The sequence below is a fragment of the Ambystoma mexicanum genome, chromosome 13 (genome assembly GCF_040938575.1).
Source record: "Ambystoma mexicanum isolate Mex_15411 chromosome 13, UKY_AmexF1_1, whole genome shotgun sequence".
NCBI classification, from domain to species: Eukaryota; Metazoa; Chordata; class Amphibia; order Caudata; family Ambystomatidae; genus Ambystoma; species Ambystoma mexicanum.
The window spans coordinates 109,208,286-109,232,011 of NC_090938.1; the positions used below are offsets into that span (position 1 = coordinate 109,208,286).

The 23,726-nt window shown below is 43.9% G+C and overlaps 1 protein-coding gene across 1 annotated transcript in view; it reads right to left on the reverse strand.

The window, feature by feature from the left end:
• Positions 1 to 23,726, reverse strand: part of LOC138520949 (AMP deaminase 1-like) — a 2,571,753-nt gene that overhangs the window by 219,859 nt on the left and 2,328,168 nt on the right. Inside the window, exon 9 of the mRNA XM_069633401.1 lies at positions 22,760 to 22,880. Coding sequence (XP_069489502.1) covers positions 22,760 to 22,880 — 121 coding nt within the window. The remainder of the gene's footprint in view (positions 1 to 22,759; positions 22,881 to 23,726) is intronic.

The window sequence follows — 23,726 nt, forward strand, 5'->3', positions numbered from 1 at the left end:
TTGCGGTGGTCTGTGATGACAGTGACTGTATGTCTCGCCCCAAGAAGGTAATGTCTCCAGGCCTTGAATGCTGCTTTAATCGCCAGTAATTCCTAATCTTTGATTGCATAGTTCAACTCGGGGGCTGAAAATTTGCGGGACCAGAACGCGACAGAGTGTAGTTTTCCTGTTTCAGGGTCTCGTTGTGACAATACTGCTCCCATGGCTATTTTTGAAGCATCTGTCTCAACTATGTAAGGTAGGTCTGGTCGTGGGTGTCGAAGGACTGATGCTGTAGTGAATGCTAGTTTCAACTTCTGGAAGGCTTCTTCAGCTTCTGTCGACCAATGGAACTTTTGATTTTTCTTAAACAAGGAGGTAATTGGATGTACAATTTGTGAAAACCCAGGTATAAACCGACGGTAAAAGTTGGCAAATCCGAGCACGCTTTGCACTCCTTTCGTGGATGTTGGTGAGGGCCATTGGAGGATTGCATCCACCTTTTGTGTATCCATATGTACGCCTTGTGGTGTGAGCATGAAACCGAGAAAATCGACCTCGGTTACATGGAAAAACATTTTTCCAACTTGGCATACAATTGGTGTTGTCAAAGCTTCTCTAAGACTGCCCGGACATGGCCTACATGTTCTTCCATGGAATTTGAGTAGATAAGAATGTCGTCAATGTAAACAAGAGCGCAAACGTCCAGTAGTTCACAGTGTACATCATTCATAAAGAATTGTAACGCCGCAGGGCATTGCATAGCCCAAAGGGGATGACCTGGTAGTCAAAGAGGCCCTACGTCGTGTGAAAGGCCATTTTCCAATTGTCTCCCTCTTTTAGTCTTACAGTTTGGTATGCTCCTCTTAAATCCAGTTTTGTGTAGATATGAGCATGTTTCACTTGGTCCAGGAGCTCTGGTATAAGTGGTAACGGATATCGATTTTTTACTGTAATCCGATTAATGGCTCTATAGTTGATGCAAGTTCTTAAATCCCCCCCTTTTTAGGCACAAAGAATAAGAGCGAGGAGGCAGGTGACTTGGACGGGCGAATGAAACCGTTCGCCAGGTACTGAGCCAGGTAAGTTAAAAGATGCTGATGTTCCTGTTCTGTCAGAGTGTAAATTGGGCTGCAAGGGATCTGGGCTCTGGGTACAAGCCCAACACAATTCCTTTCTTCGGTTTCAGATTGGTGTCATCTTTTTTGTAACATGTGTTGGCACAATCATGAGGAAATGTCAGAACTCGTTTTCGCCAGTCGACCCTAGGATTGTGGGTCTCCAGCCAGGGCATTCCCACTATCATCTGGAACTGAGGAGCACCGATAAGATCGAAAGTAATTTCCTCTTGATGCCTGTCCTGACACAGAAGCTTGACTTTCTTGGTGTATTGTGTCACCGGGCCGGATGATAGCTGAAAACCATCCACAGCGGTGACGTTTTCCGATTTCTGCTACTGTCGGGGAGGAAGGACTATTCGGAGAGCCAAATCTTGGTCAATGTAGTTACCCACAGCTCCACAATCAATATATGCCTCCAAGGCATGTATTTTTGATGGTTGCTTGTGATTCACCAAAAGCACTGGAAGGACTAGATGTGAGGTCTGTACGGATTCCTTTTTCATGCTCGACAAGCAGGCCCCTATACTTGGTGGGCATTGGCATTTCCCGAGTTCTGTTCGTCTTCTTAATCAGTTTTGTCTATTGCCCCAACCGTTTTCTTGGGTGGTTTTACCGGGCAGTCACGGAGGAAGTGACCTGCTTGTCCACAATATAAACAAAGCTGTTGTTGTCTTCTTTTTTCCCCTTTCTGCTTTGGTAAGGGGACTTCGTGATCCACCAATTTGCATTGGCTGAGACTGTTCATGTGGTTTGGTCTGATTCTCACGAGGTTGTACGCAAACTGATTGTCCCTCTGATCTAGCTCGATTCATTTTCCAATTCTGCAACCTGTGATCGAGTTGCACCGTCAAGTCTATGTAGTCTGCACACCTCTCAGGGGGATTCACCACTTGCGCCAACACATCCTTAAGTTCTGCACGTAACCCTCAGTAAAAGAGTGTAGTCCTCTTCTGGCCAGTTGCTCTGGGCTATGAGACGATTGAAGGTTGCAATATAGGTTAATAGATCTTGACTCCCTTGTGTGAGTGAGAACAACTCGTTGTCCAGAGCTTGTCCTTGAGTATGACAGGCAAACAATTTCTCCATCTCATGTTGGAAATTCCCAAAGTTCTGGAGTATAGGGTCATCTTGATTTACCAAAGGTATAGACCAGTCACCTGCGCTACCTCCTAAATACGAGAGTATAAATGCCACTTTGGCTTTGTCATTAGGAAAGGCTCCTGGTCTGCACAAGAAATGAAGGCGACATTGGTTCATGAATACAGCAAACTTGTTTGGGTCACTGATGAAGCGTTCAGGAGGGGCTAGAGGCACTGCTCATGGAAGAACCACCTGAACCAGTGTTGATTGTTGTGGTGTGGAAGAATGAGAAGAATGGGTCACTCCATGCAGTGAAACCTGTCGTGTCCTGCTTGTGCTTGTAGCATTTGTCTTGCCAATTTGTCAGTTCTTTCTTGAGTTACAATAAGATCCCTCTGTAACGCATTGGTTTCCTGTCTTGAAGCATGTACTTCAGCCCGTAATTCCCCTAGTAAGAGAGCTAACTGATCTGTTTCTGAAGTTTCCATAACGCCCAGGCAGAGAGTATTAGAAGCTTCGCGTTCTGTTAAACTCACCTTGTCTCTGCGGAGGTGTTGGGGCATGGTTGCAGCCCTCCCTGAACTTGAATCACCCCCTTCAGGCCTCTCCCTCAGTAGAAAAGCTGTAAGCAGTGGTACGTGGTGATACTGCTCCTGCGTGGAGATAAGAGTGTGTTAGTACGCCAATCTGTGATTGTTGTACCTCTCGAACCCTTCACCCCAAAGTACGGCTTCTGTGAGCATACGCCGGCCCATAAAGCTCACCTGTGAATTATGGAAGATAAGCTCTCCATCCTGCTACTTCTGGCAGGGTCATTTCGAATGGGATCTAGTTCCTTCACTGATTCCTGGTAAGGATTAGTCCAGTCCAGCTGCGACTATGCTTCTCCTTATTATGGTAAATCTTTCGTAAGCTCTTGCGATGCTGTTCGTTCTGTTTAATGTCTTTATATGTTGCTCCTATTTATACCCGCAATAATGTCTCTCTTCTGTTTTCTTCCCTTAGATGGAAATGCAGCCTCAATGCAGTTGTGAGACGTGGGGCGGATAGAAGATGGATGCTACCACAATAGTTGACAGCAGGTAAATGATGGTTTAAGGAAAAGTATGTCGAAGCGCAACCTTAAACTGACAGTTTTTTCGATGTGTAACCGTGTCTTCTGTTTTTCCTTGCAGGCGCTGCTGTCGACGATGCTGGCAGGAAGCAGGATGTTCAGGAAGCAGGACCTTTAAAGGTAATTCTGACCTCAGGGGACAGTGAGCGTTATGCTGCTTGCAAGTGCAGAATAACGCAAAGCGTCTGTCTTGAGGAACGGGGAAGCTTATATAGCTGAGATTGTGAGCACGGCCATTAGGGCTGGCTTACCAGCCACACCTAGAGAGTGAGCACGTGCGAAAGCAATCCATTAGCAGCCGCACCCAAGAATACACTTGGGGCTGCTTAATGGATGGAATGTTCAAGGTTAATGCATCGAGTTTAATGGATGGAATGTTCAAGGTTAATGCATCTGAAGTGCTATGTCCAGAATAAAAGCTTTTTGGTGTTAAATGGATGTTCTTGTTTACTTTTGCCCCTGACTTTATGACCATGACAAAAGCAGTCCACCAACATCTGTTCCAACACCTCTCCTAAAACAAAATTGGAATCGCGACAAAATGTTGTAGGATTTAATCCAATCTTGTATATGCTTTAGAATTATTCAGGAGAAAATCTTGGAGTCCGCATCTAGAAGGTTGATCGGCCTGTAGTTTTTAGGACAGGACCGATCACCCTTCTTATAGATGGGTACAACATAGGAAATATGCCAGGATTGAGGAATTGTACGGGACCTTATAATATCGTTAAAGAAGATATATAGAATTTTCACCCAGAGACCTTGGTTTTGCTAAAAAATGACATTAGCAAGACCATTAGGCCCAGCCGCCCTGGATGATTAAGCCTTTTGAATTAGTTCTTCAACGTCCTCCTGTTGGATCTTAAGTAACCACTTAGACTCTCGTACATCCTTCAGTATTACCAGATTAGATTGGACCAGTTTACAAAGTTCCCCAAAATGTCCCAACCATTGTGACTCAGAAATAGAACAAGAAAGGGCCTCCCCATTCCTAGCCAATTGGTTATTCATAAGAGCCCAAAATGTTTTAGCAGAGTTATCCTTTAATGCTCGAAGAGCACTTTCACCATCTGCATGATAGAGAGCAGCTTGGTTTGTCTTAATCTTAAATTTCCACTTATTATTTATTTCTTTCCTGTGTTTTAATTTGTTAATCAAGGGAAGACTAGTTTTAGCATTGGAGCGAAGCTCCTTAGCTCTATTGTTCTTATAAGTCCGGATCACTTGATCATAAGTGTGAAGATGTTTTTTTACGGTTACCCAGCTTTGTTGACCAGCTAAAGGACTGTCTGACTGCATTCCCCGCATAATAGCAGGAGTAATTAGTGTACAGCATATGTTTTTTCCCGGAACTAGAGTTGTTAAAGTCAGACAGGAAAACAGCATTTATTTTTATAACATTACCTTTATGCCAGGTTAATCTTGTTTTAGCTGCATTAACCTGTAAATTAGATTGACAAAAAGTATCACATGAAGATCCCCAATCCCCTCCAAATTTCACATGTAGAAACTTGTGATCGCTACACACAGTACTCAGCAGCTTATAGTCGGCTTCCAAATTCATCATGGGTCCCGAAAAGAAGATGTGGTCAATAACAGTAGCAGATGCACCTCTAAACCAAGTATAGTGATCTGTATTCCCCGTCAAAAGATCCCTGGAGTTATAAAGACCCCAAGAGTCTAAAAGATGTCCCCAAATACAACTCTGTTGGATTTTTCCCAACCTCTGACACAAGGCTGTCCTCTCTATATAGGGCCCCAAATTTTCAAATCTCAGAATTTCCATGTTAAAGTCCCCCACAATCAAGATCATCAAATAATGTGAGTTTTCCTGACACTCCAGCATAATACGACCCAGCTGTTTTAGGGATGGTTCAATTTCCAGTTTCAAACTCCAGTACACATTGATCAACAGTAGATCACACTGTCCAAAGAAATATCTACAGTTCAGTCGAATCAACAACACCAGGCACCAATCAAGAATCCTATAAATCTTGGTAATGCTTGTAGTTTTGTTCACTTTCACCGACGTAATAAGGCCCCCCGACGGGCGTCCCTTCGTGCGTTTGCTTGCCAAAATTGAATATACAGAAAACCCATCCAACACATATGGCTCAGTGAGCCAGGTTTCCTACAAGCAAACAAGTGAACACCCCTTTAATATAGAACAGATCTCTGGAGAATTTTTGAGGGCCCAATTTCCCCTGGAGTGCCAACTAACCAGGGTCAAGGGTTTCATGTTGTTAACTGTTAGGCTTTAGACCTTGTAATTGAAAAATGGAATCCCGCAATGTAAGTGCCAACCATCTTAAGCTAGATTCACCCTCAGTCCCCTCCACATTGGAGTTGCGATTTACACTTAGTTTTTTAATTGGTCCGCCCTGAAAAACGCCCGAGTTGGTGCCCTTATCCATTACCACTTTCTGCAAGTCATACCCAAACTTATGGAAGGTATCAGATGCTTTTAATACCATATCCATGATTGTCCCAGAGCACAAAACCAGCCTAACATAATCATTTCTTTCTGGATGGACAAAGTCAACTAATTTTATATCGCCTGAAGTAATTAGCAAAAGACTGGAGATTTCCCCAAACATTGCCAGAATTTTTGGGCGGTTTAACAAAACACGCCCTCCATCATTGAATAAATACTGCAAGATAATACTTGGATGATCAGGATAGCGGGGTGGTCTCAAATCAATAGCGGCACCTTAATTTATGTATGTGCCATCCAAATTACTCCCCCTAGATGGATCTTCAAATCGTGGAGCCAATTGAACTGAGTTTCCTCTTATTTGACAATCTACTAAAGCCCTATCCAGGGTGCCCACTTGACCATCCTTATCTTCAACATTAATAGACTGGGTACCCAGGGGCACCTTCAGATCCTTTATGGAGTTACAGACCACTACAGAGGAAGAAGAACTATCAATTATACGACCTGGAAATGCCGGTGCGGATTGCCCCTTATCGTGATCATCTAACATCAGCTTGATGACCTTCCTAATGACTCGTGCCATAGCCATTTTTCCCCCCCATCATTTCCCTTCTCAAACTCCCGAAGAGGCGCCCCTCCTAAATATTCATTCTCTTGAGCCTCTGGACCATCCCCAGTGGCCGGGATATTCAAACGTCTTTGTCTGCCCTGGGCCATTTAATTGCAGATGTTCTCCTTTAACCAGAGTATCGGGAATAACCTCCCCAGTAGTATTTATCCTCTGGGGAGTAGTAATACACCTTTCCACTCCCCCAATCGGCGTGGTCTTTCCTACTGGTTGTTCATGGGTCTCCCATATCATCATTCAAAAGTTGAAGTAAGCAGGGAGTCATCTCAGGAATCAATATATTCGAGTCTTTATTCACCCTCTCACAAGGATTAACTTTTGGCAGAGATGCATCCTCAGCAGTAGACACTTTTTTTATTAGATTTTTGGGGAAAAAAGTTGCGCAAGCTTCCCTTCACTAATTGATCTTGAGGAAGGTAACCCGCTATGCTACTACCCATATTGTTTCTGAGTCCCTTATTTTTCAAATTCCCATGTATAGTGTCATGGGCCAACAAGCCCTCAGTGGCCCGACACAAGATTACATCCTCCCCCTCCACCTCAACATGTGAATCTGAATCAGCAGAGACCACCTCATCTCTCACCAGATTACGCCAGATATTCTTGGCTGCTTTTTTATATTTGCGCTTATACTCAAAATCATTTTTTTTCTGCACAAACTTTTTAAAAATTATTATTGGTATTATCCACCACTGTTGATTTGTTCCCAAGGACGCCCAAATGATCTCCAACATTAGACTTTTGTGGCCCAAAGATATATGAGTTGGGAGCAAATTCAGGTTGCCACACATCTTTAGTACCACCTGATTCCAATATAGCCAAATTGCTATCCACGGGTGCTTGGGGATTTTCAACATCCAAATCTCCAGCCCCTGTTATAGCCTGAGTATTAAAAGAACCCAATATATGTTTCTCAGTGTTACCATAGTTTAGCTCCTTGGAGTTTTTATTTTCCACTGCGTGAATAAGCTGCTTTAGCAAAAGTGTGTGCAGGGATAGTTCTTCTAAAATGTTCTCATGAATTTTATCCTCTTGGGCACTATCCCTCTGGTGTTGCAGTGCCATAGGTTGTGCGGAGGATAGTTCCCATTTAGGCTCTTTACCCATAGGGTATTGTGACAAAGCAAGCAGTGGATTATCCATATCGTTTTGGAAGTGGTTGTCCCCCAACACCGCTGCCTGCTGTAATCCCAGACTCTCAACCTCTCCTTCATTGGTTTTCTCCCCCTCTCCAGATACAATTAATAAGATCGACTCATTGCCCATTTCCTCTCCATCATTCAAATTCTGCATTACTATATCCATGGATGATGGGGGGAGGGAGTCAGGGGCACGGCCATAGCCATTCTCATAGTCCCTCTTAGAGGAGTGAATACCAAGGGAGCTGAAAGAATATCATTAAAGGGCTGTACCTTGGCCATTGTTTCTCGCCTAGTCAAGGGAACTGTCCTTTGATACATGTATAGCTCCCGTTTACCCTTCTTCATTACACGTACCATTCAGACAACCAGATCTTATATTCTCAGGACACACAGATTTTTGCAGAAATTTCTAGCATATACTTACAAGCAACACTGCAATTTTAAGGCCAGTTGCATCCAATATTCATTGACAGAGATAATCACTAATGCCTATAATTTAAACCAGGTCCACGGAGGGTGTAGCTCACGCAATTCCAAATGTACACATTTTAGGCAAGGGTCTGAACAGTTCTAAAGAGACACATACTAATACCTAAATTCCAGCCCTGCCACCCCACAAACCCACATCGAACAGCCCAACAGCCGTCACTTGCAAGTCACTTCCGGTGCGCGCACCCGGAGTAGATATGACTAGCAAGGACCAAATGCTGTATTGGATGGGCAGGGCTAAGGTGTGTGTCACAGCGTAGGAGGGGCAGTAGCCAGTGCTCTAATGGAAAAAAGAGAACAATGTTACTTTCTAATAAAGGTATAAGCGTGCGTGCAGCAGCCACGCCGTAAATTGACAAAAATGTAACAATCCATATAGAGTCTATAGAGTCTTACAACAGTCCGTGATCCCACACGAGCAAGTGGATGGAGTGTTTCGTCCACGTAACTTCCTCTTGCAGACTATCGTTCGAAAATACAACAGGCAGAGTAGCGCTTCCAGCCCAACAGCTGTCACTTGCAAGTCACTTCTGGTGCGCGCGCCCGGAGTAGATATGACTAGCAAGGACCAATAGCTGTATTGGATGGGCAGGGCTACGGTGTGTGTCACAGCACAGGAGGGGCAGTAGGCAGTGCTAACAGTCCGTGATCCCACACGAGCAAGTAGATGGAGTGTTTCGTCCAGGTAACTCCCTCTTGCCGACTATCGTTCGAAAATACAACGGACAGAGTAGCGCATCCAGCCCAACAGCTGTCACTTGCAAGTCACTTCCGGTCCAATATATAAAACCTCATCACAACCGCAACATATAAATATACATAAGATAAACATAATAACTTTAAAATGATATAAACAACATCCTATGAAACCTACTATTGTGAACACCACTGGACATATGTTATTTCAATAGGGATTTATGCATAGTAGATATTCTGACACTTTTTACATACACTTATAGCATGACCTTATAATTGAACACAAATAATTACAATCAATCATATATTCCCTTCGAGTCAAACCTATTGGCCAATTTAAGATGACTACTACACTTTTTTTATAGTTCCTGGTGCTTTGTATCGATTATATCCAGTAATCGTACCCGTGCAAGGACCAGTGTTTGATTGTCACCCCCCCCCCACATACACCTAGTCCATAAGCTTTCTCTTGACAACTGAGAATCATTTACTAAATAGTTGTCAAAAACGATCATCTGAGCATTCTCGAAGTACATGCAATACATTACTAAGTATTTTTAGCTTTCAGGGTCTATGTTTCGGACTCAAACGACAATTACCATTGTCACTGTTTGAGTCATTCTTATGCCAAGATAGAATGCGCTCATCAGTGGCAAATTGATTTAATTTGAAGCGCATATATATAATTTTTTGTTTCTCACATGGAAATCTGATTAGGTATAAGGCTCGTTCCCCATGTTTCCTAATACACTTCACATATTTGTTGTAATACTTATAACCATAGTTCTTCTCTGTGAGCTTGCACCAATCAAGCTCCTTAAATTTCCGCTTAACCCTCGGTAATAAAACACATAGGTCAACAGTGGAGACATTAATTTCCTCTAGGATGTTGTTCATTTTTTCTGCAAAATTCACAAGTAAGGGGGGTTACCAGCAGTTAGCATTAGAGAGAGATCCTCATATAAGGAATTCCTCAGAGGGTTCGGTATTTTGACATAGTTCGACAGCAAGCGCCAATGCCATTTGGACGAGAGTGAAGATATGTCAAGTTCATGGCATAGTATGGAATTGGGTATGGAAAAGGCAGGCCCCAAGGTATATTTCCATATCTTGCCCTGAATTACATCCAAGATGTGCTCTATGTTAATTAAACACATATCTAAGCCATATAATAATAACTCTTTATTTCCTCAACAAGGGTTTCTTTAAACCGTGGAACCTTCCAGAGGGTGTCATTGCAGATCCATCTGCGCTCTGTCTGTGGAGGCAGGCCAAAATCTAGTTCCAGTGAGCACAGTACATGGTCTGCCCATGCTACAATCTCGATGGCTGCAGTCAGTATGGTATATTTATATGCCACTTCAACCAGTATGTTATCTATTCTGGAATAAGTGAGGTGTGGGGGGGGGAATAAAAAGTGAACACTTTCTCTTGTGGATGTACCTTGCGCCACATGTCAATTAGGTTTGTTTTGTTGTTTTAAAGTATCAGGCCCTCTAAAGCAAGAGACTTTGCACGAGAAGAGACTTGGGCACAGAAGGCCCTGATATAGAGAGAAGGAACTGTAAGCTTGTGCCGGAGAAGCCCAGTAGTGTGCTGTGCCCGAGAGTCCCACCTTGTCCCGTGCTAAAAACGTGGGGAAGGGAGACCTTGGCCATAACATCCTGACTTATCAGTTTGTGAACACTTCTTTCTTTTCTTGTGAACATTATCCCACACTCTTGTGCAATTTAGCTGTAAGGTTTTGCAATATGTTTCTTAGTATAGGCCCTTTTTATTTGACTAGACTCCACTTCAACTGTGTTATTATTTGATGGTCGTAGCTTGCTCCCATCTTAGATTTAGGTTTAGAATGGGTGTTTATCTCACCCACTTTACAGTTTAATAAACGCTGTTGAACTGTAATCACTTGTGTCCGTCTTACTTTGATGCCACACCTTGCTTACATATGGTGTTAGGGTGGGATCTGACTCAATTGAAACTAAATGGAGAACCCTATAATTTCAAAAGCTCAGTCATAGAGCTTCTAGCCGCTCTGTTGTCATGAAAGAATCGATAAGTTTCGATATCTGTAGCAGTAGGGAGGCTGTTATCCCCCCTGGGAAAAGAGGAATGATTCCTACCGATTTGGTTTTGATACCCCCACCAGGGTGTTAAATAAGGTTGGCCCCAAAATCTGGCCTAGTGTGGAAGTTCGGTATAGACGTCTTAGCAGGCGTTATCGATCCTGACTTCCGGGGAGATGTAAAGGTTCTCTTACAGAATCATGGTGAAATCCCATTTGAAGCACGTCATGGGGATCAAATTGCTCAAGGAATTTTGGAAAGGGCTCTATTTCCTCAGTTTAAAGAAAGTGAACAAGACAAAACAGAAAGAGGTACATTATGCTTTGGCGAAGCTAATAAACTAGTTAACATCGAAGAAAGGAAAGGAGAAGAGCATACTATCTATCCCGACCCAGCCTTTGCCCAGCGAAATGATCCAGCTCTTGCTGAAGCTTTTTTATAGGCCATTTCAGAAGGAGATGGTATACAGAAAAGAAGCACCTTTTTCTTCTTAAAGCATGGGCTTTTATGTAGAAGAGAAACATCTATAGAAGGCTTAGTGAAGACGCAGCTAGTAATCCCCAAGACACACTGCAAGGTTGTGCTGGAGATTGCACACTCCCATCTCACCGCAGGGCACTTAGGACACTCCAAAACCCAATCACATATCAGTGGGAAGTTTTACTGGCCAGGTATCCACGCTGACATCAAAACCTTTGTTCAGACGTGTGACATTTGTCAAAAAACCAGCACACACATCCCACTACCTGCCCCTCTGAATTCCTTACCCATCATAGAAGTCCCATTTTCGAGAATCGGGGTGGACATCATTGGGCCTTTAGAAACATCACGATTAGGCAACAAATATGTCCTTGTGATTGTTGACTATGTCACCAGATACCCCGAAGCCTTCCCGATGTGAAACAATACCACAAAACAAATCCTTAAACACCTCTTACCGTAATATTTCCAAGGTTGGCTTTCCCAAAGAAATACTAACTGATCAAGGATCACACTTTATGAGCAAGCTTATTGCAGAAGTCAAAGAGCTGCTCCATATTACCACCCTACGAACCTCTGTATACCATCTCCAAACCAATGGCTTGGTGGAAAGGTTCAATAAAACACTGAAATTAATCCTATGGAAATTGGTATATAAGGACGGGAAAGACTGGGACCGAATGATCCCTTGGGCACTATTTACAATAGAGAAAACTCCCCGGGCCTCTACAGGAGTCCCTCCTTTCGAACTACTTTAGGATAGAGAGCCTAGAGATGTCCCGGATATGCTCTGGGAAACCTAGGAAAAGCGAGAAGAGGCACCCATTCCCGTCCCGCAAACCGCTATTAAAATGCGAGAACATATGAGACTTGTTTGCGATCTAGTCTGCTCTCATATGGCAAAAACCCAGAGTCAGCAAAAATCCACTTCTGACAGAAAGGTGAGCCTAAGATTGTTTTCAGTAGGACAGAAAGTACTTCTCTTCTTACCCACCTCAGAAAACAAGCTTGTCTCTAAGTGGCATGGGCCCTACAAAATATTAGAACAAACGGGAGCCTGTACTTATGAATTAGCCCAATTGGACAGGAAACAGAAGGTCCATTTGTATCACGTAAATCTCTTAAAAGACTGGAAAGAGAACCTGTCGGCCACCCATGCTAGAGTAATATCCTGTTTGATTCCTGAAGAAATAGACAGCCTCAAATTAATCCCTCTAGAACTATCTATTCAACAACAAGAAGATCTAGAAAATGTAATTGCCTCATTTCCCAAAGTATTGTTAGAAAAACCAGGAAGAGTAAACGGCACTTACCACTATAATAGAATACCTAAGGGAAAAGTGGTTCATTTAAAACCCTATCAACTCCTGGAAAACAGCAAACAGATAGTGGTTGAGGAGGTAAATAAAATGTTGAAAACCAATATTATTGAGCCTTCTTTCAGCCCATGGTCCTCCCCTATCGTGTTGGTCACTAAACCTGACCATTCCTGGAGGTTTTGCATAGACTTCTGTCAAGTTAACGCAATTTCTGACTTTGATGCCTACCCCATCCCACGCATCGATGACCAAATTGATAAAACTCTGAGTAGCCACCTTTCTATCCACCTTAGACTTAACAAAAGGGTACTGGCAAGTCCCAGTATACGGGTCAGATAAAGAGAACAGCTTTTTCCACACCCCTAATACTGTTTCAATTCAAAGTCCTCCCTTTTGGCTTACACAGCACACCAGCCACTTTCCAACGCCTCATGGATAAAATCTTATGACCATATTCCGATTTCTGTGGAGCTCATATTGACAATATCATAATTTATAGTAAAAACGGGAGGACCATCGCTTCCATCTTTATACTATTAGGAAATTCCTCAGAGAGGCCGGCCTAACTGCTAATCCATCTAAATGAATACTGGCCCAATCAGACGTGAAATACATCGGCTTCTTTGTAGGGAATGGGAACGTACAGCCTCAAAATGAGAAAGTGAAAGCCATCTTAGATACACCAACACCCAAAACTAAGAGAGGTCATAGAGCTTTTCTAGGGTTAATAGGATATTACCGCAGATTTATCCCAAACATTTCGTACAAAACAGCTAGGCTGACTGATAAACTTAAGAATGTGGAACCCCAGAAACTGCATTGGATGGACGAGGATGATATATAACACCTTGAAGCAAACCCCGTGCCAGAACCTAATGCTAAAGGTAGTAGACTTCTCTAAGGAGTTCATACTGCAAACAGATGCCTCCCTTACAGGATTAGGAAAAGTACTGTCTCAAGTATGCAACGGATTAGAATATCCCATCTTGGTTACAAGTTGCAAGCTTTTCCCACATGAAAACAATTACTCTGTGCTGGAACGCGAGGCCTTGGATATTAAGTGGGCCATTATCCATCTCAGATACTACCACTTAGGGAGAAAGTCCACACTCGTCACAGACCATTCTCCCCTAGTTTGGATTAGCCAACACAAAGACTCCAACCCTTGTGTCATGCAATGGTTTCTAGACCTACAGCCCTTGTGTTTAACTGTGGAACACCGAAAAGGTAAGGACCAGGGGAATGTAGACTTCCTTTCCCGGTTCCCCTGTGAAACAGATGCAGGTATGCGAGAAACCTAAAGGTGTCTCGCTCGATAGTCCCCGGGGATTTGTCATCCAGGTGGCCAGGACACGGCCATCGCTATTGGATCCATTTCCTGGGGGTGGACCAGTGAGGGAGGCTCACCTGGATGGGGGATCTTCGGGGAGTGGAAGTGGGACACCGAAGGTTGAGGCACGGTAACCACTTCCTTATTATGACACGTTTTCCCCATCCTGCCCAGTTGGATACTTAGAAACTCTACCCCCCTTTTTCAACATGAACACTTTTTCACAGTGTGAACGACAACAGACCAATACTCGAGCCGTTTACCTGACATGTCCCAACACAAGGGTCAGACAGAGTCGGGCAATTATTGACAACTACGCAAACCTGACTACCCTTTCTCTTTCCCATAGGGCTAAACGGCGGAGCACAAGAGCACACTCCAGCAAGGCTGAATGCACGAGGAAGCAGCCATTCCAGGACGGCAGTTCAAACAGAGAGGAAATGTGGCGAGACCTGAAAGGACATGATGGAGGGAGTTGCCCTTGCCCTTTTCAACCCAGACCCGCGAAGCCTCCGGTGAAAGAAACATAAAACCGGAATCGCAGCTGGCCCATGGTGTGACAGATGTCAGGGGTACATGGCACCCTCCCGCACTGATAGCCAGGGCTGGGAGACGAGGTTGCCATTGTGGTACCATCCTTGACTCCCGCGGCAAAGGAACCGCCAATGTGTTCAGCACAGCCGGTGAGTCGGAAGACGCTGATAGCCAACCGGACTGTGTTGAGTTCAGGGTTGAAGTGGCAACACTAAGAAGATAATTAGACATAAGGTATTTTGTGAACACATTGGTACCAGAGATAGAGAGGTGCGGTGCCACGTGGGTGCCCAGTTGAAGGTCCCTGGCTGGTGCCCCTCTTATGAACCAAAAGACTATATTGAATATTGGGAAGGAAGAAAACTACAAGTATCAAGAGGCCGCAAGGAAGGCCGATATAGAGAGTTAAGGTGGGCGTACAAGGGGAGAGCCAAAACCCTTGTACAATCGTATGTCCTTCACCCATTGCCCAGGTTTTAACATTGTGAAATAGGCGTTTGCGCCCGGCTGAGGGAAATGCAGAAGGAACTGTGAATGTGTGAAAACCGCATTTGCTGTAAACAAACAGAATGACCCTGTGAGACGACACGTAAGTATCTGTTTGGATTGACAAGTGCTGTGGTTGGTCTGAGCCCAACAGAGGGAGACTGACTACTGAGAGAAGGATCGGAGCCCGGCTGAGGGGGATCCAAGGGTGAAAGGTAATCACCTGACGCAAAAGATAGCAGAAGGAACTTTTTTTTTGTTGTTTTAAAGCATCAGGCCATCTGAAGCAAGAGACTTTGCATGAGAAAAGACTTGGGCACAGAAGGCCCTGATATAGAGAGAAGGAACTGTAAACTTGTGCTGGAGAAGCTGAGGAGTGTGCTGTGCTCGAGAGTCCCTCCTTGTCCCGTTCTATAAACATGGGGAAGGGAGACCCCGGCCATAACATCCTGACTTATAATTTTGTGAACACTTCTTTCTTTTCTTGTGAACATTATTTCACACTATTTTGTAACACACATTATTTTGTAACATAGCGGTAATGTTTGGCAATAGGTTTCTTAGTATAGGCCCTTTTTATTTCACTAGACTCCTCTTGGACGGTATTATTATTATTTGGTCGTAGCTTTCTCCCATCTTAGATTTAGGTTTGGATTATGCATTTAGCTCACTCATTTTACAGTTTAATAAACACCCTTGAACTGTAATCACTTGTGTCTGTCTTACTTTGATGCCATGCTTTCCTTACACCATGCACGCACTTTCTTTATAAATTGTCCCTAATGTGTCTTTTAATCTACAAGGGACTGAGGCTGTACCATTGGGTGATCTAAGTTCATTGTCTGCGGAAGTACTTTCAGACACAGCGATTCTATTTAATTCTTCGCACGCCAGTGATATAAGAACTGTATAAGTCATGATTCTGCCTCAATGTTTAGAGTTTTGGAGAACCTTCTTTCACAACTTCTCACTCGATTTGATGATATCTTGAATCACTTAAAACAGCAAGACACTGTGATTTGCAAACAAGCAGTTTCCCTTAATTGAGACACCCTTTATTGGGTCATTCTAGTTGTCTTGAGAAAATAGACACCAGTATAGAGTGTCATTGAAGAGCAAGCCTTTGGTGTGTTCTAACAAATCCCAAGGGACAATCGTCGCTCTATCCCCATCTACTGGGGTGCTCCTTCCTGTCATCGAGCCTGTTGCCTGGTATTTACATAAAGAGCAAAATGTAATCTGCCAGGAAAAAAAGTATGCTGACCACAAACATCTAAAAAAAACATCAGGAGTTAATTCCAACCCTCACACTGTTGAGGGGTCAGGCTTGGGGGCAGCTCCATTTTATTTCAGAGCTAATAGTTCATCGGAAGAGGGGATTCTTACTGGTTCACACATCACAAAGCGTAATAACGTTATTTCTACAGGAGGGCAGGAAGCGGGTGGGAGTGCTACTCTGACTAATTGTGCTGTGCAAACAGCCTTTTTCATTGAGCCTATGAGTGACCCACTGATTTCCAAAAATGTTGTCCCGTTATGTACCGAAACTGAGATGAACAGTCAGGGGGCTGGATCTGTCATCCAGGCACGGACTGCTGTGGACTTGCCTACTGTGGGTGAAGAGACGGGTGGGGCTCACCGGAAATACCAAAAACAAGGAGTTACTGGTTCTTAATGCCAATGTGAATTGGTTCCTGTGTATAACTTGAAACAACTATTTGTTACTCCTGCTGTGTTGCCCCCCACCTCTGTGCCGACGGTGTTATCGGGCAAAACGGTAATGACGGTCGAGGTTCAAATCGATGCACCCCTAAATACTGAAAGCACACAAACGATTGTTACTAATTGTGATATTGATAACACTGAGAAGGCTCTACAAATTAAATAACTTTTTCGTAAGGACAAATATGATTATTTGAATCGCTCACAGATAATGAAACTGTTTAATTCTGTCATACCTCTACAGATTATTGAGAGTAGTGATATCAGAATTGTATAGCAGTGTGAAGAGGAGGCGTTTGTAAAATCTTTGATTTACTTTTTTACTGATGCAATGATTGACTATGCTGCCGATCACTCCCACCAATTCTTACGGGTTGGTTACGAGTGCACAGTTGTAAAAAGTAAAAAACTCCCTAATTGGGCTAACGCAGGTTAGTCGATGTGATGTGACGTCGGTTTCCAACAGCATTAAGAAGAGCATTGATCAAACACAGGCGGTTCTCAGAACATCTGCAGTGCCCATGGCTGCCCCTCTGAGCGTCGACCCAGTTTTATAAGGTCTGGCGGACAGAGGGTTAGGTCTGACTGAGGAAGATCATTGGGAGTAGCTGGTAGGGATGGTCCGCCAGAGGAAATTGCAGGGGTTCTAGCAATTTAATTTGTTTGCTCAGTTGGAATACTAGGGGACATAAACATTTACTTGAGCAGGACGGTCTATTTGAACATTTTGACAACTTCAGTGTTGTTGCCCTCCAGGAGACCTGGCTCCTAAGTCAATGGTCCTGGATGGGTGGAGCATAGTGGTTAAACCTGCAGTTAGAAGAAGGGTTGGCAGGCCCAAAGGGAGATTGCTTTTGGGTGTGAAGCACCCTCTTTCACTGACCGAGATATATTGTGATTCGCCAAATATTCTTGCAGGAAGAATGGTGTACATCGATATCAAGGGGAAGAAAGAAATTATTCTCATCAATTTTTACAATCCTCCCTATGCTGGATCACATGCTGAGGTTCTGAAATAACTGGAGTGTCTACTAGGCACAGTGACATCTGTATCTCCAATTATATCATGTGGAGACTTCAATTTCAGGATTTCATGAAATAGAAATGTTGATGTTGTAACTAGTGTTATTTGTTCCTCGGGTGTAGGTCATGAGTCCAGGTTGGACTGCTCTTGTCCACCTGGCATTAGCTGGGCATCTTTTCTCTATTCCAAGGGGTTTGTTATGATAAATGGAACATGTCCCTCCGATTGTCCTCCTCAGTTCACCAGGACCTCCGCTAACAGCTCCAGCATAATTGACTGTGTTTGTGGTGAATGCCCCCACATTGATTATTGATATGTACGTTCATCATTGGACAGAAAGCGATCACTATCCCATTGTATTGAGTCTTGACATTGAGGGGTCTGTCTCAAAAGCTCACACGACTGGGATGTTCAAGGTCAACAGTGCATTAAATCGAGTTGCATCGACATCCTCTAAGATTAAGGCTACTTCGGTTATTGCTTGCAAAGTCTTTAAAGATCTTGTCCGTTCACGGCTTATTGCTGAGCTTGAGTCCAATTTATCACAGGGTGCCTTTACCTTGGTGAGATATGAAAAGTGTGTTGCACTGATTAGAGAGAGCATCTCTCAAAGAATTGTGGGAAACAATAGGAGGGTAGTAGGATTGAATCGAAAACACAGAAAAAAGATCAGGGATAAAAAGAGAAATAATCAAAAAGAGCTACGTGCCTTGGCACGCTCTGTCTCTGATCCTATACTATACGCAATCGGTTGAAAGTTAATCAGGACCAATTACATCAAATGGTTGAGATAACATCACTACCTGGGTGAGTGTCAATTATGGAGAGACCTGGTTTTAACTACTCTAACCAATGATTCACGTACATTCTGGAAAATCATCAACAGAAATTATCAGACTCATCGTGATATCAATGGGGTCTCTGAGCAAGAATGGATAAAGTATATTTACATCACTATTGGAGGACACTCACCAGGACAAATTAGTACTCATAATTTTCTAGAAGCCTGGAAGTATACCAAAAGTAAGGAGGAGGTTGCCATGCTAACTAATATTAGCAAATCCGCTCGTGCTCCTGGCGCTGATGGTTTACATAATCTATTAATAAAAGAGGATGTCGCATTATGGTCAGACTCTCTTCATCAGCTCTTCTCTTGCATTGAATCCACCCAGACCATCCCTCACTCATGGAATGATAGCATTTTAGTTCCACGCAGACTCTCACAATTACTGTCATGATGCCCGCTCCCGGGGAGCCGGTTCAAGCCCTGCGTCCCCAAGGAAGGACCCAGCAACCCCATATAGGGGCCCTTTGGACAGTGTCCTGGCGCCTATGGCGCCAGGCTCATAAAAGACATCAGTCCTGGCGCTATAGGCGCCAGGCTCATTATGGAAGTGCTTGGGTGCACTTACCTGATGCAGACCATGCTGCAGGATCCCGGCCTCCTTGAGGCCTGAAAGGAACTACTTTACCTGTGGGACTAATTTACCATCCGGGCGTGGTCGGGGAAGGCTACATACCTGATTGGAGGAAGGATACATACCTGGAACTTCTTCCAAGGCTATTTAAACCCCACCCGAACAGCCACACGTGCTTCGCGTTGTTCTGCATCTAGCAGCTGGACGCTCACCGTGTCTGCTCCTGCATCCTGACTTCTGCCACTCCTGCCAGCATCCTGGATCACCTGCAAAGGAAGAGAAGAAGAGAACAGAAGAAGGAAAAGTCCTTACCTGCTAAATCCGCATCCCGGAGACATCTCGCCGACAATCCTGAAAAGGAAGACTTTTATTTAAAAGCTCATCGTGTCGAACGCTGCAGCGCCGCATTCCACTCACCTTTACAGGGCGCCTCCATGTTCAGCAGCGATCATCCGGATTCGCAGTCACGCCCCAGCGCCTAGGGAGAAAAAGACCAGAACAAAAGGTGAGAGAGAGAAGGGAATAAGGAAAGCTAAATCTCCATGTTAAGACTTACCTGTTGATTCATTCCCTCTTCATTTCGGGTCCGCGCCGCATCCTGGCATTTCCGGACCCCGGCCCCTAAGGGGAAAAAGAGACATCAGTGTTAATGAGCGAATGAAAAGACATTACTAAAAAAACGCTCATTAAAGACTTACCTGATTTCTACAAGGATTTCATCTCTCATCTCGGGTCGGTGCCTGTTCCCCGGCATTCCGTACCCCGGCCCCCTATGGGGAAAAAGACACTAGCATTAGTACATTAATGCATGGACACAAGGGGAACCTCTTATCAAAAAACTTACCTGGAAGCCAAGCAAGTTTGGTTCTCACCAATCCGAAAATCCAGTGAAGTAACTGGATACCAACGCGCCCCTGCATCAGAAGCAGGATGGAGAGCTCGTCCTTCCAGACCCTAAGGTGAAACACTACGAGGAATCACAGAAGGGTTTCGAGGAGGGTGAGAGGGGAAAGTGGGAGGCTGATTGCATTACCCCGCAGACAGTTAATCCCCTATTTTTGCCTACATAAGGATACTTCTGCGAGCCAGACAAGCCAGATTTGGGGGCCCGGTCCAGTCCGTCTTCCGAACCCTGCACATCACCTTAGAAGAGGTCACAGCAGCGCGAACCAGGCCAGCGCCTCCGTGGGAGTCAGGTGAGCGTTACAATTACCGCCTCCTGGCAATGCTTGATGTTCCAGCAAAGGTGGTTGCTCAGGTCCTTGCGAAACTAACCAGTTGGGTGGAGGCTGAAAACATCATGCCATTAAGCCAAACCGTTTACCACAAAGGCTGCTCTACTACAGTCAATTTTTTAGCTCTCGCCACTGTTATCCAACAATCATGGCTGATTTGCAGGCGACCTGTCTATGTAGTTTTCATAGAATATAGCGCAGCTTTCGATAAGGTTGATAGAGCAAGACTCTGGGGGAAATTAACGAGCTGGGGGATTGCTCCCGAGATGTTAAAAAAAGGTCATGATGCTACATGATAAGACGCGGGTCAAAGTGCGGCTGGAGGGCAATGGAGGGCCTCTAGGTGGATTTGCATCAACATGGGAGTCAAGCAGCGTTGTATCTTGGCTCCCATGTTGTTTAATCTGTATTTGTCTGACATGGGGAGGGCATCGGCGGGTCCAATTTGTATACCACCTAAATTAGGTAATAGGGTGTCGAAATGGATGGGTTACGCCGACGATATTGCCCTCCTTGACTTAACTCCAGGAGGGCTTCAAACTGCGTTAAATAATCTTTACGCTTATTGGCGGCTAACTAACTCAAGGTTAACACCTCTAAAACTAAGATCATGGTGCTTGATTACAAACAGAAAAGGGCGGCCAGAATTAAATAGAACATGAACAGTGTTACTATCAAAGTAATCACTCACTATACATACTTACCTTGGACTCCAAGCTCACTAGTACTGCTCACACTAACCAACTCAAAATCAGAACAGCACAAACATTAGGTGGCATTTGTTCATACTGCACACAAAGGGGGAGGATATTCAGTTGGGACTTTCACAAAGCTGTACTCAACGAAAATCTCACCCATAATTACTTATGCAGCTGAGATGTGGGCGCTTAAAAGCTGGGAAATTATTTCCAGATTAGAAATAACGAGTTTAAAGAGAATTTTAAGCCTACCTTCATATGTTCCATCAGAAATGTTTTATTTGGAGTTTAATGTATTGCCAATCAGAGAGCGAATTACACTGAACTGCTTAACTTTGTATTGGAAATTAGCACATACTGGAAAAAACTCACTCATGGGTTGGCTAGTTGAGGTGTTCACGAGTAGAATCCCTTATATGCGGCTTAGTGCTTTAGCTTCTATTAAAAAGGAATCTGACAAGTGGATTTCTAGAGCTCAGGGGGTCCATTAGCAATGAATCTGAATTCTTAGGCAAGAATTATGATGGTTTCACTGAAGGCTGCTACTCATGATCAGCTTGTTGCCAATTTAGCCTCTAAATCCAGGAGTGAATGGTTTATGCCATACATATTAGAGCTTTAGCAGGTTCCTAGTGTATGCAGCACTTCATATGTAATCCCTTGGTGTGGGATTACATGTGTCTCAAATTCAACGCTATTAAATCATTTGAGATTACTGGGGATGTTTTAAGATTCCTAGGAATTAAATATTCTGTCATCTCTGTGGCAAATTTGAACTGGAGCCGGCTCGTCATCTCCTTTTTGAGTGTTCAGGGACAGCGGTGTTACATACAAAGGCAATTAGAGCTAATGGATATGATATGTCCATTACCTCTGATGCTCTCTGGGAAATGTTTATTTCTGGATCTTGTGAAGGATGTATTATTTATTTTACCAGATTATGGAGAAAAAAATCCTTGAGATTTTAATGATTTTAGAATAATGAAATGTCTATTCGTTCACTGTTCGGGACGATGATTTTATGTCGATGTCATGTATTAGATTGAATGAATTGTATTTAAAATTATTAATTTAACTGTATAATATTAAATAAAATTGTTTAAAAAAGAATAAGAGAGAAACAAAGTGGAAGAGTGAGCTACAACATAGAGCGATGAAGAGAAAAGCAGACAGACAGATGAAGAAAGAGAGAGACACATTTCTGTAGACACAGACACAAAGAGACAGAGAAACAGACACAATGATACATTGGCCTCATTACGAGTCTGTCGGACCGGAAAAAAGGGTGCTGGTAGCAAGTACCGGCACCCTTTCCGGACCGGCAGACTACAGCTCTGCCTGTCATAGTTGATGCACCCGGCATGTCTGACCTGGCGGCGCATCACCCCGGCAGGCACAGCTGTCACAGAAGCATCAGCACCGTTACAAATGGTACCATTGCTTCCAACGAGTCCCCATTCCCATGGAGAGAGAGAGAGCGAGAGAGAGAGAGAGCATCTGCACCACTGACAAATACTGCACTGAAAGAGAGAGAGAAAGAGAGAGAGAGAGAGAGAGAGAGAGAGAGAGAGCGATAGAGAGAGAGAGAGAGCACAGTCAGAGAAAGCGTCCACAGAGAGGGCGCTTGATCGCCATTGGATATGCTGGGTAAAACAAACAATGCTAGGAGCGAAAACTATTTTTTCTAACACCATAAACAGAATTAATTATGTACATTAGCACACCTTTCTTTAGAAGCATAATTCTATTTTTTGTACTCACCTTTGAAAGGTTTAAGCCATGTGATATATTGTCTGCAGTCAAAAAAGCTGCTGCCAGGTGAACAATAGCCCCAGCTTCACCACAATGGGGGCGAAATAGGAAAGTATTCATCCCTCTCTCCCTATAGAGAAGGGTAAGAAGTTAATTATAGGAGTCAAACCATAAAAGAAGTTAATCATAGTAAATGCATTACAAGTGAAAAAAGATGTACTATACTAAATGTGCCTTGGCAAATAGAGAAATCAGTTTCAGGTAGGCAATGACTAAGTTATAGGTTATAAAGTCAATTATTGATTTCAAACTTTGTTTTATTAATCAAAACAGGCAAGGATACGTAAAATGTGCATGCATGAATCAAAAATAATACACACAATAGCGTATTCCAACCCCTGGTCTTATTGCAGTTATTGCAATCCTTGACGTTCACCTGTAATCCGACCCAAAACTGAGCACAAAAGATTCTCGGTACGTTGCTTACTAGAGATTCACAGAGCTGCTAGTTGTTAGCATTGTGTCTTTCGCATTGTGTCTTTCGCATCAGCTCCCAATATCAACACCTGCTTCATCCCAATTGACTTGTTGCCTATCTCTGCCCCAAGCAGAGGCCCCATATAAAACTGCACCACAATCACCAGACTAACATACTTAGCCTACATGGCCACGCTAACAGCCACTACCTTAACCTGCCTATTCCACCTCATAGCCATGCTTACAAGTGCCTATGTTAACCGCAATCAGTCACTCCAGCCAACCATTTCTGACCTTCAGTGCAATAGCCGTACCCACACCACAACCTGCTCCAATGGCGCCAACATCCATCTAGGAACAGGCCTGGCCCGCATCTACTGCCCTAGTCACCATCCACTCCCCTGCCTCACACCATTCCTTCCCAACACGACAGCCTTCCCCTACATACACAAGACCGACACGCATACCATCACTCGCATCACCCCCTGCCTGGGTGCCA